Source organism: Orcinus orca, chromosome 16 (genome assembly GCF_937001465.1).
Source record: "Orcinus orca chromosome 16, mOrcOrc1.1, whole genome shotgun sequence".
In the NCBI taxonomy this organism is placed as follows: Eukaryota; Metazoa; Chordata; class Mammalia; order Artiodactyla; family Delphinidae; genus Orcinus; species Orcinus orca.
In genome coordinates this window covers 13,163,692-13,183,724 of record NC_064574.1, presented here as the reverse complement: position 1 = coordinate 13,183,724, position 20,033 = coordinate 13,163,692, and the positions used below count along the sequence as shown (strand labels likewise).

At 47.1% G+C, this 20,033-nt stretch overlaps 1 protein-coding gene across 2 annotated transcripts in view; it reads left to right on the top strand.

The window, feature by feature from the left end:
- The first annotated feature begins 14,148 nt into the window (after nt 1-14,148).
- Nucleotides 14,149-20,033, top strand: part of ARFGEF2 (ADP ribosylation factor guanine nucleotide exchange factor 2) — a 99,631-nt gene continuing 93,746 nt past the window's right edge. Inside the window, exon 1 of one of the 2 annotated variants that reach the window (XM_004282882.4) lies at nt 14,149-14,449. In XM_004282882.4, coding sequence (XP_004282930.1) covers nt 14,329-14,449 — 121 coding nt within the window. In that variant the 5' untranslated portion in view covers nt 14,149-14,328. The remainder of the gene's footprint in view (nt 14,450-20,033) is intronic. The other variant, XR_004478675.2, reaches the window with a different exon arrangement.

Sequence of the window (20,033 nt, the reverse complement as noted above, 5' to 3'; positions counted from 1 at the left end):
GACTCAATACAACAGCAGGCAAAGGAGAGTAACAGGCAATTCACTGAAAAGGGAAAACAGTTGATCATCAAATATATGAAAAACTTGAATCTCACTAGTTATGAAATACAAATTTTGAAATTGATGTTATCAAACATTGGCAAGGATATAAGGACACGGGATTATAAACTGATAGCAGCCTCTTTGGAGGGAAATTTGGCATATCTAGTAAATTAAAATTACACACACCCTCTTGCTGAGCTATTCCACTTCTTTTTACCCCAGGGAAAAACATACCCACGTGTGCAAAGATGTTTATTGAGATTTTGCTCGTAACGGCGATAAATTGGAAACACCCTAAATGTTCTTCAGGAAGAGAGCTGATTTAAAAAAACCAAACAAAAAAAACGTGATATGGCCAGCAACACCACTCCTACTGGGGGGCCCAGGTCTATGGCAGCATCTCCTATCACCAGCCCTGATCTACAGAAGCCAGCTCCCCTGAGCTTTCCACCACCAGATCTCTCTTGTGCAGATAAGTGGAGAATTCCCTGGGCCCGTTTGCAGAACAGACTGGCAGGGCGGGGTTTTAGTGTCCTCACTCTTACAAACCTGCCGTTCTGGGTCTTTGCTCCCTTCCTGCATGGTCTGCTGGGGCAGTCCTGGCATTTCTACCACACACATTTTTTCAAGCTGCCCTCCTGGGAGCATATGAGCATCATCTGTCTCCTGGGGATGTGCCAAGGTGTTAAATCACAGGAAAATACTCACAAATGGTAAACTCACTCATATGTAGTATCATGTTATCTCCCTACACTCCACCCCTGATCCAGCGCCCTCTGGACCCCGTCCATCCACACTCTCCTGACTCTGGTTGGTACACGTGAAACTGACTGTGCAGCCCCTTCAGTGTCTAATCCCCCTCCTCCCTTAGCAGCCCAGCACATCCCCAAGTCGGGCTGTGCTGCAATGTGGCTCTTGGAGATGGGGGTGGATGCTCCTGGTTGGACCTCCTTGTCTAGAAGTGTTCAAGAGAGTTTGGAAGTGTCCTCGGCAAGATGGTGTCAACTCCAGCCTCTGCAATCACACAGCCCTGGGTTCAAGGTCAGGAGCTCAGCCCTTCTAGTTGTGTGGAAATTCACTCATCCTCTGTGAGCCTCTGTCTCCCCATCTGTGAAGGGCAGGGAGTAGCACCGGCCTCAATGGGTCTTTGTAAAGATGAAGTGAGATAACACGCGAATAGCTCCCCACAGAGTGCCTGCCTGGCTGGGCTGAGACACTTAGATGGGCCCTTCCAAACTTGAGATTCTATAAATAGGCAGACATGCTTCCCAGAAACCAGTGGGGAATTGAAAGCAGTGTCAGGCATTGGGGGAGGGGAAGAAAGGGACTTGAGGGAGAAAAGGAAATGCACACTGGGTTCTGCTGCAGCTGCGGTGTGTGCCTGGGGTTCTCTCCAGATACTTCTCTGTTGTGGGTACCATCCTGTGCATTGAGGGATTAGTAACATCCCTGGCCTCTACCCACTAGATGCCAGTAGCACTCCCACCCCACTTTGTGACAACCTCGTATGCCCTGGGGAGCAAAGTAATCCCTGGTTGAGAACCACTGCTGCAAAATGAATTAAGCCTCCCAGTAAAACCGGGATAAAAACATGCTAATACGTGCCTTGTATGGCAGCGGTACAGATTGTGGTTATTATGATGTGTTTATTGAGCACTTACTACATGCCAATGTCTGTGCTGATGCTTGGCATTACTCAGCTCACCTAATCCTCAAGCCCATCCTACTTGCCACTGCTATCCTTATCCTCACGGTACAGATGAAGCAACTACAAACTTCTCTCTTTTCTTCAAATCCAAATCCAACCAGCGCCTCCCAAAGGCCTGTTACGTGCCGGGACGTGGGGAGGTATTGTACCTGTAATAACCTCACTGGTTTCTGGGTGGATTCTGCCAAATGGGAGGCAGTGGCTGGAGGTTGGAGGGTGAAAGGAAGGGAAGATCCAGAGCATTTTTCTCCTCTCTCCACCTCCAACAGCATCTTCAGCAGCTGCTGTGTCTCCAGCTCCTGCCTTACAGCCCCTCCCTCACGGGTCCTGGCTCCCGCTGCCTGTCAAAGCTTCCAAAAGGTGGCCCAGGCTCCCACGCCACCGTTAATGCCAACTCCTGTCTTTTCTCTCCCTCTACAAGGGTGGCAGCCTCTTCCTTCTCTGGTTAATCACCGAGCTGCCTAATATGCCCTGTTTGGCTTCTCAGCTCTTCCATTACCCACATGACCAATTCCCTGTATTATATTCCCTCAGTTTGAATACCTAAAGGTGTTTCTGCTTCTCTGATTGGACTCTGACTGCTACATACAGGATCTGGTTTCCTTGCATGCTCTGAGATCAGAATGTTGAGCTCTTGGCGACACATGGAGTATACCTCCTGAATACAAGAATAAATGTGTTTGATAAATGTATTAATCAGGACTCCTGATTGCAAGTGACAGAAAACCTAACCCCAAATGGTTTAAGCAGCAAAAGGGAATTTATCAGCTTATGTAACTGAAAAGTCCTGAGGAGGTACTGATTTCAAGCACAGTTTGATCCGGGAACCCCAATACTATTGTCAGCATGAACGTGGATGTTTACAGCAGTGAGAAAGGCCCATATAAACGGTAAACTGCTGTGGGAAAGGCTATGAGTAGTATCCCAGTGGCTTTTTCTCCCCTTCCTCCTGAGTTAGGCTCGGGGCTATCTGGAATCAGACTACATTTCCACAAAACAAGTGATTTGGTGATCTACATAAGAGGGTCTCCTTTTTATATTGCCAAGTAAAGATTTTAAGATAAAAGAAAATTAAAGAATTCTTTTCATCATTACTTCACAAAGAAAGAACACTTTAACCACCACTACCCGCCAAAAAGGGAAAGAGATTAAACTATTAGAATAAACAGCAGTTGTTTAAGTTTATAAAATTTTCACTACATTGTTGTTTTCCCCAAAGTACCATGAACTGGTTAAAAGAAAAAAGAACAAAAACAAATCAAAAAAACCCTCCTCATTGTCTAGCCAGGTTGTGTGTGTGTGTGTGTGTGTGTGTGTGTGCGCGCGCGCGCACGCACGTAGCAGGGGGATGTTGGGTAACCCAGCTCTAGAAAATTCTGAGATTCGTAAAAAGTGGTTCTTGCCCTAAGGAGCTTCAGGTTCCAAGAAGAAGAAGAAAAAAAAAAAACAACAAAAAAAACAGGATAATTGCTTTAATCGAGGCACAAGCAATAAGAGAATGCAGAGAGAGAAATTAGTCCTGGCTGTGGAAAAACCAGGTGGGGAGCAGAGATCTGAGTGGGCTGAGATGAATTCTATGAGCCCATAAGTCTGGAAGATAATTTTTACCAGACCAAAGAGAATCTGCAATTCCTAGAGTCTTGGTACCTTTAGGAGCAGAGATTCTATCGCCAAATAATCTCTTCCAGTTGAGGCATTAATGAAAACAGTTGGCGGGTTTGGTCCCCTCTCCTCCTGGGCCCCAGAGGCTCTGAGAACCATCACCTCTGATAGGATCCAGCTTGGAATTTAGCCTTAAAGTGCCTGCCAGTGCCTGCCAGTGCAGGTTTGAGAGGGAAGCAGCAGCCTCCAGGAGGGTCAGGAGATATATGGGGTCCTCACACCATCATGAAGGACAATAAGGTACCTGGGACAGCAGATGTCAGAGGACTGGGCTCCGTGAGACTCTGAGACCCTGCGGCCCCCCAACTCGTTAAAACCCCTTGGAGAATTCGGGGGCATACTGGGCAGTTGTAGGCTGAACTCATTATGAGGAGGAATTATCCTCTTAGCTTTCCAGTCCCACAGCTCACTGCTGGAAGCACAGAAATGAGAAAAGGCAACAAAAGAGAAGGTCCTAGATGGCGGGGGTGGGTGGGGGGGTCATAGGGAGTATCAGGCAGAAGTGTCAGCGAATCAGAATCAAACCTGACTGATTTTCACGCAAGACTGGCAATGAAAATAAATAAGGAAAAGTCCCCAGACTTTGTAAGATGGGCTCATGGAAAATTGTGGTGAGAGAGATTTTTTCTGATTAGCTCTGGGGAATAAAATAAGCCGGTACCACACTCACACATGACATAGCTATTAGATGTTCTTCTGGTGCCAAGGTAGCGCATGAGAATGATTCTAAGGCAAGAGGAGGAAACCAAAACCTTTTTCCCTCCTTTTTTTCGGGGTGGGGGGGTGGGGGGTGGAAAATAGGACCAGGTGGTGAGTCTAATCAGAACATTGGCGCCCTCTTATGGCCAATATATAAATTGCATGAAGGTTGAGGATGGAGGAGGGGTGGAGGGTCTTCTTTCCCTTTTATGAAAAGAGAAATGTTAGATATACTAAGACGTTTCAGAGAGGCTGGCATTGCTTAAGAGGAATGTCCACTGGAAGGCGTACTCTTGGAGTTGGAGTCTACAATACCCTTCTCCTTCTGAAGCCACCTTTTCCTGCGTTCCCTGGCTTGGTAAATGGCCTCACCACCAGTCTGGTTCCCCAAATAAGAAAGCTGGGGTCATCCTAGACACCCTACTCTCCCTCATCCTCACATTCAAATAGTTCCTGAGGCCTGATCATGTAACCTTCTAAACTGGTCTTGAATCTGCCTGCTTTTCACCACCTCTCCTGCTGCGGCTCTGGTCCAGGCCACCAACCCCTGTCAGCTAGAAAACAGCAGAAGTTTTCCTGTTTTGAGTATTCTCTCTTTGATCCCTTCTAGCAGGGTGATCTTTCCCTTTGTCATCAAATTATTTTTGATTAAATAACTGTTCTGGTTACCAAGCTACAGATCAAATCACCTCAAAACTTAGTGGCTTAAAACAATAATCAGTACCTCTCACAGTTTCTGTGGGTCAGGAATTCGGCAAGGGTGTGGTTTGGCAGTTCTGGCTGGAAGTTTCTTCTGTGATTGCAGTGTGACAAGGACTGCAATGACTGGAGCTGGGACAGTGGGAGCCAGAGCATGTGGGGGTTGGAGGGGCTCAGCATCTTCCTATCTCCACCTGGGCTCTCCACGTGGGCTGCTTGGGCTTCCTCACAGCATGGTGGACTCAGGGCAGTGTGCCTGATTAAATGGCAACTCAGGGCTCAGGCACAAGCGTTCCCATGAGCAAAGCGGAAACTGAACCACTGTTTATGATCTAGCCTCAAAAATACATAACATCACTTCTGCCCTACTCTATTAGTTGATATAGTCTCAAAAGCCCACCCAGTTTCAAGGGTTGGGGACATTGATCTCACCTCTCAATGGGAGGACTGTCAAAGAATTTGTGGACATATTTTAAACCTGCCACAAGAATTAATACTTGGTAAAAGTTTAAAATATGATACAGATAAGGCTTCAACCAACCCCCCCCACATTAGTCTATGTGTTTATTATCTATTTCTCCACATTAGAAATTAAGCTCGGGGCTTCCCTGGTGGCGCAGTGGTTGGGAGTCCGCCTGCCTATGCAGGGGACACGGGATCGTGCCCCGGTCCGGGAAGATCCCACATGCCGCAGAGCGGCTGGGCCCGTGAGCCATGGCCGCTGAGCCTGTACGTCCGGAGCCTGTGCTCCGCAAGGGAAGAGGCCGCAACAGTGAGAGGCCTGCATACTGCCAAAAAAAAAAAAAAAGAAATTAAGCTCGATGAGGGTAAGGACTTGGGCATTTTGTTCACTGCAGTGTTCCCAGTGCCTAGAACAGGGTTCGAGAACCACAGGGTGATAGGACAGAAGGAAATATCTGTTGCACTCCTCTCTGCCTAGATTAGGCCAAGGCATCCTCCACCATCCAGCTCTCTCCCTCCTCTGTGGCTCTCCCAAACTCCTGCCCCAAGTCATTTTGTTGTATACTAAGTTGCCACATCTTAAAACACAGTGCCCTATAGAGATGAGCTCAGCTGTGGGAGCCTGGGAGCCTGCATTCAAATCCCAGCGCTAATGTGAACCTGTGTGTGACCTTGGACAAGAAACTTCATGAAGCCTCAGTTTTCTCCTCTGTAAAAAGGACGTACTATTACTACTTATCTCCTGGGGTAGTGTTGAGTTAATTTAAGAAAAGCGCTTAGGGGGCTTCCCTCGTGGCGCGGTGGTTAAGAATCCACCTTATGGATTAAGTGGTTAAGAATCCACCAATGCAGGCGACACGGGTTTGAGCCCTGGTCTGGAAAGATCCCACATGCCCAGAGCAACTAAGCCCGTGCACCGCAACTACTGAGCCTGTGCTCTAGAGCCCGCGAGCCACAAGTACTGAAGCCCGCGTGCCACAACTACTGAGCCCGAGTGCCTAGAGCCCATGCGCTGCAACAAGAGAAGCCACCGCAATGAGAAGCCCACGCACTGCAACGAAGAGTAGCCCCCGCTCGCCGCAACTAGAGAAAACCCATATGCAGCAACGAAGACCCAAGGCAGCCAAAAATAATAAAATTTTAAAAAAAAGAAAAGCACTTAGGGACTTCCCTGGGGGTCCAGTGGTTAAGACTCTGAGCTTCCACTGCAGAGGGCGCAGGTTCAATCCCTGGGGAAGATCCCACATGCCGCTAGGTGAGGCCAAAAAAAAAAGCACTTAGAATAGTGTGGCCTGGGGGGAAGTACCATGTGTGTTATCCACTATTAGCCCTCATATTTCTGCATTGTTAGTTATTTTTCCAGTATATTTGCTTTATTTTTAAGACAGCTTTGTTGAGCTTTAATTCACAGATCATACAATTTACCCATCTAAGGTATACAATGGTTTTTAGTGTATTCACAGACTCGTGAAACCATTACCACAATCTAATTTCAGAACGTTTTCATCACCCTCCAAAGAAACTCTGTACCCATTAGCAGTCATTTCTCATCCCCCTCTCTCCAGGGCCTGAAAACCCCTCATCTACGCTCCGTGTCTATGAATCCGCCTAATGTCCGTGATGTTTTTTCTTGTATTGTTTCACCCTTGACTGTGTCTTATTTTCCACCCCCAACTATAAGAAAGCATAAGACCCAGGGACCCGGTCTTCTTCTCTTTTTTGTCTCATCCTGAACTTCAAACTGTTCTTCACCCAGTGGGTATCTCCTGATAAAGTAATAAACTGGTCCTTTGAGTGAGAACAAATACAGAGCACCTACTATGTGCCAGGTAATGTGCTAGGTGCTTTATATATACATTGACTTATCCTCACACAAACCCACGAGGCAGGCACTGTTATTATCCCCACTTTACTGATAAAGAAACTGAGACACAAGAGGGTGAGTCACTTGCCCAGAGTGACACAGCCAGCAAGTAGGCAAAGTCAGAATTCCAACCCAGGGACATCCCTGGTGGCGCAGTGGTTAAGAATCCGCCTGTCAGTGCAGGGGAAACGGGTTCAAGCCCTGGTCCAGGAAGATCCCACATGCCACAGAGCAACTAAGCCCATGCACCACAACTGCTGAGCCCGGGTGCTGTATCTACTGAAGCCTGCACACCTAGAGCCTGTGCTCCGCAATACGAGAAGCCACTGCAATGAGAAGCCTGCTCGCTGCAACTAGAGAAAGCTGGTGTGCAGCAACGAAGACCCAGTGCAGCCAAAACTAAATTAAAAAAAAAAAATTTTTTTAAAGTAAAAAAAGAATTCCAACCCAGACCATTTGTATCTGGAGTCTGCACTCTTTACCACTGCATCATACTTTCTCTTTTGAGGCCCTTTCACCTGGAAGGGCCATCCTTGTCCTTCTGATTTATCTAAAGATTACCTGTGGGTATACATGTGCCATGCTTTTGGCCACTCTGTCTATATTTGGGGGATTTCCCACCTCAAGAGTGGAAGGCAAAGCCAGACATGGTCTCCAGCCTCCCTTGCAGCAAAGGGGCTGGCACGTGGCCTTGGCTCTGCTAATCAGCCACACCCACACCAGCCTTCAGTTTGGAAGTGAGTGACTTGAAGAAGGCCCACCTAAAATCCATCAGGTAAGAGTAGCAAAGAGGCCCGCAGCTTGCAGAAGTGGGGGTCCTGGAAATGGCATCCCATACCCAGCCTTGGCCGTGGAGACTGTACCCAGGACGGCAGCAGTGGATCTTTCTGGTACAGCCCAGCAGTGAAATATAGACATTGCATCCAGCTGCAAAGCCTCCAAAACTGATTTTCTGGCCCTCCCAGAGCGTCTATCAGCTTCTTGGTATATTTTAATAAAACACTTTTCTGCTTAAATTATCTGGAGTGAATGCTGTTGTTCACAATTCAGAACCCTGTCTGAGACACTCACTGTCTGGGTATTAGTTTCTTCCTGCTGCTATGACAAATTGCCACAAACTTAGTGGCAATACCAGAAATTGATCACCTCACAGCTCTGGAGGCCCGAAATCTGAAATGGGTCTCACTGGGCCAAGTTCAAGGTGTCAGCAGGGCTGTGTTCCTTTCTGGAGGCTCTGGGGGAGAATCTGTTTTCTTGCCTGTTCCAAATTCTAGAGGCAGCCCAAGTCCCCTTGGCTTGCGGTCCTCTTCCATCCTCAAAGCCAGCAAGGGCATCGCTCCGACCTCTGCTTCTGTCATCACATCTCCCTTCTCTGGCCCTGACTCTTCTGCCTCCCTCTTTCACTTACAAGGACACTTGGGATTATATTCAGCCCACAGAGACAATCCAGGATGGTCTTCCCATCTCAAGATCCTCAATTTATACAGCTGAAACTAACACAACATTGTTAATCAACTAGACTCCAGTATTAAATAAAAACTAAAAAAAAAAAATCCTCAGTTTAATCCCATCTGTAAAGTCCCTTTGGCCATGTAAGGTTATATTCACAGGTTCTGGAGATTAGCATGTGGGTGGGTATCTTTGGAGAGTTACTGGTCTGTCTACCACCGTTGGGTTCCCCAGAAACTCATTCATTCTGAGATAAGGATTTGGATGCACATGGTTTATTTGGGAAGCGTCAGTAGGAGAGAGGGGAAGTGAGACAGGGGAGGGGAGGAAGCCACAACAGGGTGTGTGGCCAGAGTTGTCTCTTCATCACTGGGTAGCTCTCCCCAGTGTGTCAACCCACTGGCATTTCTGGCGTGCCCTAGGCTCAGCCAATCACACATATGGGTACAGGGAGAGCGCTCAGGCCGAGGGTCTGGCATATTTAAAAACAAAAAATACCAAAACAGCATGTAGCAGACCCTGTCAGTGCTCCAGATGTTTGCCCTGGGTACTCACCTCTTCTGGCTGCAGGAGGCTGCTTTGCATAGGCCATGGGGCTTGGCCAGCCTGTGAGCAGGACACAGTATCAGAGCTGATGCCCCCAGAAGCAGCCCGTAGTCAATGATGGGTGAGAAGCTGGTGAATGGATACACTTGCTCTCCCATCCCTTGGCTGGGATAACTCTGAGACATGCCTACACTGGCTCCCAGAATTCTCCGAGGGGATGGAACCCCAGATGCCCTCGGTGATGACGGGCTTGATAGCACACCTGTGTTGGCTGCATCCCCACTCCTCTGCTGCTGTGTCCTGGGATCACCTCCCCAAACACACTTGAATCCTTGTCTTGGGGTCTTCTTCTCAGGGAGCCCAAGCCAAGATCCAGGGACAAACAAACAACAAAACCCCACAACTGTGGTGTCAAATATTTACATTGGGCAAGCGAACACTTTTTTAGTGCAGCTGGACACATGGACACAAGCAAGCAACATACAATTGCTGTATACATAACCTCCTTTGGAGACAATCTTGAAAATCTACATTTGAGGCTTTTCCTAAACATGAGGCCCCAACCAAATGGTGCTTCTGCCTCGAGCCCCCTCCCCAGCCATGTTGACAGGCATCGAGGAGGCTGCACTTGAGTCTGGCCTTAAAGTAAACATGGAAAATAAATTTGTTTCCAGGGGAGCAGTGACACACAGAGGCACTGTGGGAGCGGGGGGCGGGGGGTGGTCATCCAGGACGGCTGGGCTTATAAAGAGGCTGTGTATCATGGGAAGAAGCCAGACTGGCAGCTGGAAAGGCAGACTGCAGGCACAGCTACAAGGGCCTTAAATGACTGGTGCTTGTTACCAAGTCAAGACATTACTCAGAGGAAAGCAGGAGTCAAAGCAGACAGTGTGGGCTGCCAACTTTATCCGTTAGACGAGGTTCAGCTGCAAGAGATCGGGAACTGAAAATAAAAGGTGCTTATTCTATCTCATGTAAAAGTCAATGGGTCAGCACCCCAGAATTGGCATGGCACCCCAGAGTTGGCATGACTCTCCCGAATGTCAGGGACTCAGGCGCCTTCTCTCTTGTTCTGCTGAGAAAAACTTCTATCCCAAAGATCGCCTCCTGGGTGCAACGTGGCTGCTGGACAAAGTGCGCTGGAAGGAGGATGGCTAAACAGAATGCAACGTATCTCATTAAATTTAAGTTTCAGGTAGACAGCGAATTCTTCTAAAAATATAACTGTGTCCAAATTATTGCATGGGACCTACTTATACTAAAAAAAAAAAAAAAAAAAAAAGGATTTCTTGTTTAGCTGAAATTCAAAGTAACAGCTATAACAAATGACCCCAAACTCAGTGGCTTAAAGCAACACAAATATAGGCTCTCACAGTTTTGGAGGTCAGAAGTGTAAAATGGATCAGCAGGGTGGTGTTCCTTGTGAGGCACTCAGGGCACTTGTTTCTCTGCGTTTTCCAGCTTCTAGAGGCTGGCGTGCCTCGGCTTGTGGCTCCACAATCACTCCAACCTCTGCTTCCGTCAACACATCTCCTCCTGACTCTGACCCTTCTGTGTCCCCCTTATAAGGACTCTTATTATATTGAGCCAACAAGATAATCCAGGATAATTTCCCCATCTCAAAACCCTTAACTTAATCACATCTGCAAAGCCCCTTTGGCCCTCTAACATAACATATTCACTGGAGATGAGTTAGGATGAGGATAACTTTGGGGACCATTATTACGCCATAGAAAAACAGAAGTTGTGCCCCCAAATAACCTGCTGATTAAATGACTAACTTCTGTGGTCCCCAATCCAGCTCCCTCCCTCCCTGCATTCATTCATCCCATAAGTAGTTATTGAGCACTTCCTACGTGCTCTGGGCGTAAAGCTGTGAACAGAACAATGTCTCCACCTTCACGGATGCACACTCTACCTCCGTTAACTATTCTGAATTGAAATTCATAGATAATGAAACCTTCCTATGCACATAATTTTTTGGAAAATATAATGACCTAATAAAGACGAAACAAAAGGAAAGCAATGTGTAATTTGTAGATTTGATTTCAGTATATAAATGTTTAGGTGCTATTACACTAAGAGATATAATGAATCAGTCAGCTGCTAGAACCTAAAAGTCAAATCCCCTGGATTACAACAGCTGCAAATGCAAGGGTGCCATTGGGGCAACTCAAATACCATGGCTGGCCTAAATGGTGGCAATGTGGTTTTGAAACAGTGAACAGCATTTGGTAACGTTCCAGACAAAATACAGTTTTCCCTTGAATTATAATCACAGTTGCATTCCTGGAAAATTCAATATATATTAAAACCGCACCAAAAATGCTTTGTGTTTTTATGTAGGTTCTAGGCTGAGATCATTATCAATAGGTTTTTTCACCTCCAGGAATGTCTAGTCCAACCAAGTGGGACATGTGTAATTCTTTGCTATCTGGGAATGTCCAGCTCTCTGCAGGATGTAGACAAGCATTCCTGCTCCCCCCGTCATGACAATAAAAATATTTCCTCCACAAAATTTTAAAAATGTCCCTGGGGGTGGTACTGCCCTCAAGGAGAAGCAATGATTGAGCATAACAGAGGTGCATATGTCAAGCCCTTGATGGGAACAAAAAGGAATCCAGAATGGCCTGAGAGTCCTGACGAGGAGGAAAGGGGGAGAGAGATGAAGCCAGAGAAGTCGGCCACAGTGAGATACTTAGACTCAATTCCAAGGACAATGGAGAGTGATGGGGAGTCACTGTAGGGTTTTCAGCAGGAGAATGACATGGCTTGACCTTGTCATGGGGGGATGGCTCAAAACACCTGTTAGTCAGTGGACTGCACTGCTTTCTTCTGCGTTTCACACGTTCGTTCATTCACTCACTAATTCATTCAACACGTGAGGACTGAGGAGTGTCTCAGTGATGTATGTATTGCTGTGTAACAAGCTACCCCCAAATGTAGTGGCTTAAAATAACAATCATTTGTTGTTTTCCACGAATCTGTGGGTTAGCTGGGCAGTTCCTCTACTGGTCTCACCAGGGTTTCTCAAGCTGTTGAATTCAGCTGGTGGGTCAGCTGGGGGCTGGGCTCAGCCAGGCGTGCTGGGATAACGGGCCTCTCTCTCCATGGGCTCTTTCTTCCAGATGCTCCTGCACCTCTGAAGACCTCATGATGCCTGGGTTCTGGAAGAGCACAGCCTCACTTCCACCACATTTATTGGTCAAGGCAAGTCACAAGAGGGTAGAGAAACAGACTTCACTTCTTTCTTTCTTTTTTCTTTTGAGATAACATTTATTCATTGAAGTACAGTTGATTTACAATGTTGTGTTAATTTCTGCTGTACAGCAAAATGATTCAGTTATATATATATATATATTCTTTTTCATATTCTTTCCATTTTGGTTTATCACAGGTTATTGAATATAGTTCCTTGTACTATATGGTAGGACCTTGCTGTTTATCCATCCTATGCAGACTTCACTTCTTAGCAGGAGTCTCCAGACAGCAATGGAATTTATGGCCATGAAACCTTCTACCTAGCTCCAGAAGAGGCCCTGGGGATGCAGCCTGCTTCTCTGTGGCCTAAACCCTAGTCAGATGACAAACAAGTCAACAAGTGAAAAAGGTCAGAAAGTGCTGTAGGGAGAGAGGGGCTACTTTAAACACAGTGATCAGGGAGGGCCTCCCTGAGATGTTTGAGCTGAGACCTGAGCATCTGAGCATGTCTGTGTCAGAAGTTTCCAGAGATTCCAAAAAGACATTGCCCTTGCACACCCAGCAGCACCATGGCTCCCTTGGGGGAGGTGGGCAGTGTGAAAGGAAGGGCTCCAGTGGACAGCACAGAGTGGGCCAGAATCTGTCTCCTTACCCTCATTGGCAGGCTGTGTGACACTGGCCATCTCTGTTTCTTCCCCCTGTCTGATGCCCCCAAGTGTCCCCACCTCGCACACTGCACTGGGAGGAACCACGGGTTTATGAAAATAGATGGATACACTCCAGAGGGAGGTGCACTCGGGATGGTCCTTTCTGGCAGCACCACGCACAGATGTGGCACTGGACACACAGAAGTTCACTGGACTGGATGCCAGGAGTCGGGTCTACTCCAGGGACAGGAGGGTTGTGTGGAAGGTGTGTGTCTTGCCACAGGGGTGGTGAAATCCCATTTCTGGAGAGTGTGCACGAATACACCTCCTTACCATCCCTCTCTCCCCTGCCCTTTCCCTCCACCCTCCACGCCCCCCTCCTTTGCTCTCTCCCTCTCCCAGCCTGTTTCCTTGCCTTTCTCGCCTCCTCCCCCTTCACCTCCCTCCCGCACCATTTCTTTTTCCATTCTGCCTCCCTCTCATCCTAATTCCCCCCCTTCCCTTTCTTTCCCTCCCTCTCCTCCTCTTTGTTCCCCCTCTCCTCTGCTCTGCTCCCCAACTCTCCTCTTCCTCCCTGCTCTCTCCCTATCTCCCCCTCCCTTTCCCCTCACTTCTCCTCTTACCTTCCCGCCTCCCCTCCTCTCACGCCCGCCCCCCCTCCAATCCTCTAGCTTCCTCTCTTTTCTCCTCACCTCCCCTGACTCCCTAATCACCTCTCTCTCACTCACCAACTTTCTTTCCATCTTCTCTCTCTCCCTCACCTCCTCTCTTTCCTCCTCTTACTCCTTTAGCATCTCTCACTCTCTCTTTTTTTCCAGTCCTCTTGTTCCCTTTCCTTTCTTCCTCTCCTCCGATCTCCTCCACCTCTATCTCTCCTTCTTCATCTCTTCTCTGACCCTGTCATCCCCAATCTCACGTTCCTCATGGCCTTTCTCCTCACCTTCTCTCCTCAGACCCCCATCACCACCCCTCCTGCCTGCCACCACCTTTCTTCCGTCCTTCGCATGCCCTCCAGCCTCCACCCACTTCTACTCACCTCCCAACTTTGCCCCTTCCTTCCTCCACCCTCGCCCCTCCCCTCCTCGTCCACCTGGCCCCGCCCCGCCCCAAGCCTAGGCCACGCCCCCCAGGGTCACGGAGTCGACGGACGCCGTAGCGCCCCCTCCAGTCACGTGGTCACGTGACGCGCTCCAACATGGCGGCGCCGTGGGGCCGCGGCGTCGCTTCCTGACTGGGCGGCGCGGACGGACGCGGCTGGTGCCGGCGTGGTCGCCGGGCCCTCAGCTTCGCTCGCCCGCCTTTTAGCGCCATCCGCCCGCGGGGCTTTTAGCCCCCGCTGGGCCGCGGCCATGCAGGAGAGCCAGACCAAGAGCATGTTCGTGTCCCGGGCCCTGGAGAAGATCCTAGCCGACAAGGAGGTGAAGCGGCCCCAGCACTCCCAGCTGCGCAGGGCCTGCCAGGTGGCGCTCGGTGGGTGAGCCGCCCCGGCCCGGCCCCGCGCCGGCCTCCCCACGCCTGCTGTTACCCCACGGGGCCTCAGCCCGGCCTCCTGGGCGCCACTTCCCCACGACCCCGAGTCCCACCCTCCCGCCCTCCTTATTATACCGCGGGAGAAACTGATGCCCTGCCAGCTTGGGACTGGCCCAAGGTCACCTAGCAAGTTGGTGACAGCCAGGGCTGGCTCTCCAGCCTCCCAGCCCAGGGCTCTTGCCACGGCCCCTTGCCGTCCTATTTCCTGGTTCCTTCTCTCGTCACCTTCAGAAGCAGCAGCCCTTGCTCTGAGTTTTTTCTTTACCTGGGTTCTGCTGGTTGGAGTTACCCCATGTGAGCAGAGCTGCCCAACTGGTTTAGGGAAACTCCTGAGGCCTGCTTTGGAAGTGCCCAACTGGTGTATGTTTTCCTTTCATTTGGGGATCGCCCATAACTCCCTCCAGGAGGGAATGTAGAGGGTTATCCTGCACCTTCAGGTATTGTAGTGTTAAAGAGATCTGCTCTTTCCTTGCGGTCCACTCAAATAGAGGGTCTGTGAGGGCAGAGACACTTGTTTGTTTTATTCACCGCTGGATCCCCTGCATCTGCAACAGGGCCTAACACGCAGTAGATGCTGACTGAATGGACCCACAGATGATTGAAAGAGGGGAGAAGTCTGATTCATCTCTAGTTAAAACCTTGGTAGTTGATTCCATCATCAACATCCTATCTTTTAGTTTGTCACTCAACAAATATTTATCAAATGCCCACTGGGTGGCAGGCACTGAGGATACAATGGGGAATGAGACAGACAAGGTATTTGCCCTTACAGAGCTTCTACTCTAATAGGGGAGGCAGAATAAGTAAATTTTAAAATGAATGAGACATTTTTTTGAATGCTAATAAATACTTTCGTAAAAGCAGTTTTAAAAAATTTATTTATTTTGTTTATTTATTTTTGGCTGTGTTGGGTTTTCCTTTCTGCGCACGGGCTTTCTCTAATTGCAGCGAGCGGGGGCTACTCTTCGTTGCGGTGCGCAGGCTTCTCATTGTGGTGGCTTCTCGTTGTGGAGCACGGGCTCTAGGCTTGCAGGCTTCAGTAGTTGTGGCACGCGGGCTCAGTAGTTGTGGCTGGCGGGCTCTAGAGCGCAGGCTCAGTAGTTGTGACACATGGGCTTAGTTGCTCTGCGGCATGTGGGATCTTCCCAGACCAGGGCTCGAACCCGTGTCCCCTTCATTGGCAGGTGGATTCTTAACCACTGCGCCACCAGGGGAGCCCTAAAAGTAATTTTTTCATAATTACCTTACTTCTGTAAAATTTTTTGTAAAAGTAGATGTGATAAAAAGGGCCTGAGGACTGCTTTCCATAGGGTGGTCAAGAAAGTAATCCTTTTTGAGGAGGTGACATTTGAGCCGAGTACTGAAAGGCAGGAAGTATTCACCACGTGGAATTTCAGGAGAAGAGAGTTCTAGGCCGTGAGGATCAATACATTTGACCAGAGTTGGCATCAAGTTAATTCATCACCCCAATGCCTTTGGTTTGGAATCTGTAAAAAGACCTGTTTTCCCTAACAAGTGACCACGTAAATGGAAAGTTTGCTTTTCTGTCACAGAGTTTGAGGTTACCATCACCTTTCTCCTTTCATTTGGTGCAGGGTACTCTGGGAGTCTTCTCTTGGGGCCTAGGAATGGGTTTGTGAACTTTGCATTTATTTCTCTGGGAAGAAGGCGGTGGCTCTCATCAGCTTCTCAGAAGGGTCTGAGACTCCCTCAAGGATCAAGAACTATTGGTACAAAGGTGGTTGTTGCTGAGAAAATCTGGAAACATACTAGTCCTGTGAAATTCAGGATCAATTAGAGGAATTTACTGAGATTTAGATTTGTAAAGCTTTTTTATTCAGGAAACCAAGGCTAACTGTTGGATATTGTTTTATCAGGAATGCAGGATAAGCACTACAAAGCAGTAGTTAGGCAAAAGCCTGGTACTTACAACTCTGCTTGGAAATCTGCCTGGATTCTATCCTCTCAGTGTTACTTTAAGTGAATTGTTGCAAAAGTTTCAAAATAGTTATTTGGCAGAGAAGTTTTCATTCCCCCTTCAGAACACTTAACATCAGATTTTCAGCAAATTGTATATCACTTTGTTGGAACCTACGTATAAAATCGTCACATGGATCATAGAGGGCCTTAACATTGAGAGCTCTTTATATATTTTTGGATCATGCCTTGTTGAGAAATTCAGATTTTTCCAACCCAAGTTGTGGAATGCACATTCACTGTTTTGGTAGTGAATTGTAAGAAATAGCCTATACTGAAAATATAAATTCTCCGTTAAAAATATTTTTCTTGTCAAACAATATAGACGAGTTAAATAAAATATCCCATATGATGTTATTTAAGAAAAAAAAGAAATAGCCGATAAAGGAAGTAATGTGACCACAGGTTAATTGAATAGCAAACTGTCATGGTGGCTCATCATCATCAAATTGAGTAATTATTACAAGGGAACCTATGTAAAGAGTTAGACTGGCCATCTTTTTTTTTTTTTTAAGACAGTACTTGTGTGTCATTGCTGTTAAATAAAAATAACTGCAGAAGAAAGCATATAGCAAAGTATCTGGTGATATTTCACTCTGCATCTCAAGGCCCAGTTTTGTGTCCAGTAAAAGTAGCTGAAACAAGCCTGTGTACGAAGCATTGCAATGTGGCGAGTATTTTAGAGATTGCCGTGTATAGATTATTACTCACTTTGATAAGAGGAGCTGTAAGTGACTGCTCAAAGTTGAAATGTTTGAACGATAGGAGCACTTCCAGGAAACAGCTTCTGTGACCTTCCACCAGTTGTAGCATATTAGAGGGAGGGGATCACGGATGCAGGGGCTGTGTAGTGTAGGGATTTGGAGTGTGTTCTGTGGACTCAAGACTGCCCGGGTTCAGATCCCTTGCCTTCTACTTGCTTTCTTTGTGACCTTGGACAGACCTTATAGCTTCCTGATGGGGTTATTATAAAGATAAAGTTAGGGGGCTTCCCTGGTGACGCGGTGGCTAAGAATCTGCCTGCCAATGCAGGGGACACGGGTTCGAGCCCTGGTCTGGGAAGATCCCACATGCCGCAGAGCAACTAAGCCCGTGAGCCACAGCTACTGAAGCCCGTGCGCCTAGAGCCTGTGCTCCGCAACAAGAGAAGCCACCGCAATGAGAAGCCCGCTCACCGCAATAAAGAGTAGCCCCTGCTCGCTGCAACTACAGAAAGCTTGCGCGCGGCAACGAATAAATAAATAAAATAAATAAATTTATTTTTAAAAAAAGATAGTTGGCGTGTGCAAAAAACTTGACATGTAGTAGGTGCTCTGTAAAGGCTTGCTCTGTTATTTATTATTTTAAGCTGTGAGAAACCACAAGACACTCTAAGCACCCTGGCTTGATGTTAACTTAGGTTGGTTCCTCGTTCAAGAATGACTTATTGCTCTATTTGGTTTGTAGATGCAATAAATAGGAATGTAATTACACGACTGAAAGGCTGTGTTTATTAGAGTGTTAACATGCTAAGCTCAATGAAGACAAGGGTTGTTCCTTGTAAAAACAGTGATTATCAGGTTGGAATAGTTTTGGAGTAATCTCCGGGATTCATCTTCACTAAATGCCAAATGCATAAGTAGGGTCTGCCCGATTAGAGGATCATGGCCTTCCAGCCTTTATTGAGAAATCAAAAGAGCCTGTGAAAGTATTCATCCCCCCAAGGACATTGTTGCTCTTTACTTTCTTAATGAAGTTTTTATATATATTAATAGTCTTGAACCTTTCAGCCCTCCAGTTGGGGTACATAATTACATTTTTAAACCTCCCTTTCACAGCGGTTTTATTTAAGAGCCATTTTCTCACATGGTCTCTTTAAATTATATTTCTGTCCTTAAACTCTATCAAGTTTAGAGACTTGAGAAAATAAGCTGAGTGGTTTCGAATGGTGTGGAAAAATCTGGAAATCTCGAAAACTTTAACTGAATTGTTTTCACAGTAGTCTTCATATATGGTAGGAGATTCGGTATCTTATTTAATAATTTAATACCCACAAAGTGCCAAGTAGGGGCTGAGTGCTCTGTAATTGCCAGTTGTCATTAAACATACCTATGTTTTTCATATGAAATTGAGTGACTTTAATTTTTAGAGCAGTTTTAGGTTCACAGCAAAATTGCCTGGGAGGTGCAGGGACTTCCCATATTCCCCTCCCTGCCCGCCCTCGTGCATGGTCTCCGCATTACCAACATCCCTCACCAGAGTGGGGCGATTATATAGTGACGAACCCAACTCTGACGCATCATTATCACCCAGTTGAGTGAGTGACTTTTTTTTTTATAAATTTATTTATTTTATTTATTTATCTTTGGCTGCATTGGGTCTTCGTTGCTGTGTGCGGGCTTTCTCTAGTTGTGGCGAGCGGGGGCTACTCTTCCTTGCGGTGCATGGGCTTTGCGTTGCAGCGGCTTCTCGTTGCGGAGCACAGGCTCCAGGCGCACAGGTTTCAGTAGTTGTGGCTCGTGGGCTCTAGAGCGTAGGCTCAGTAGTTGTGGCCCACGGGCATAGTTGCTCCGCGGCATGTGGGATCTTCCCGGACCAGGACTCGAACCCGTGTCCCCTGCATTAGCAGGTGGATTCTTAACCACTGCGCCACCAGGGAAGCCCGAGTGAGTGACTTTTTTAAATCACGTTATATAATAGCTATATGATATCAACCATGTACTAAGCACTTCTGTGTTTCAGGCACCATGCCATACGCTTCACATGCAGTTTAGTTCTTACTATTATTATCCTCATCAAAGGCCTTAAGAACTTGGCTGACGTGACTTAACCAGAAGCAGTGGAGCCAGGCTGTGAACACTGGCAGTCTGGCTCCAGAGCCCAAGATCTTAACTATTACTACCATTGCTCCTCCATACAAAAGTTCTTATGTTGTATAAAATACTCATTGGAGTCTTAAACAATCATTATATTGGCAGTGAAGTTTCTATGCAGTGAACTTTTGGTGATGTTTCAGTAAGTAGAGCATTCAATGAGTAAAGAGACCGTATTTTTTGTAGTTGAATTTTGAGATGTAGTATTTGAAAGCCTCTAATCAAAAAGATCACAGCTTTTTCTCTGCAGCTTTTTACTGCTTATGTCTTTGGTTTAATTTACGGACTAACAGGAAGAAAGAAATGAAGTTAAAGAGCTGGTTTCCCATGAGTTTCATTTGAGGTATTAAATCTTGCTGATTTATGACCTCTCTCTACATCAGCAGTAAACTCTTCTATTCATTCTGGAGTTGTGACGTGTGATTGATGTCCGTCTTTGGGTACAGCAGGCAAAGGGAAACCAAAGCTCAGAGGGCAACTTGCCTACATCTGCACATCCAGGTGGGCAACAACTACAACGGGTAGCTGACATATAAATCATAAAATCCACTTTTAGATTTGCTACTCTGTTTAATATACGGGATTTAGAGACATGTGGGTCATTGGTGATCTTAGCTTGAGCTGTTTTGGTGGCACGCTGAAGGTGAAAACCAGTCTGGAGTGGGTTGAGGTGTGAGTGGGAGGTGAGGAAATAG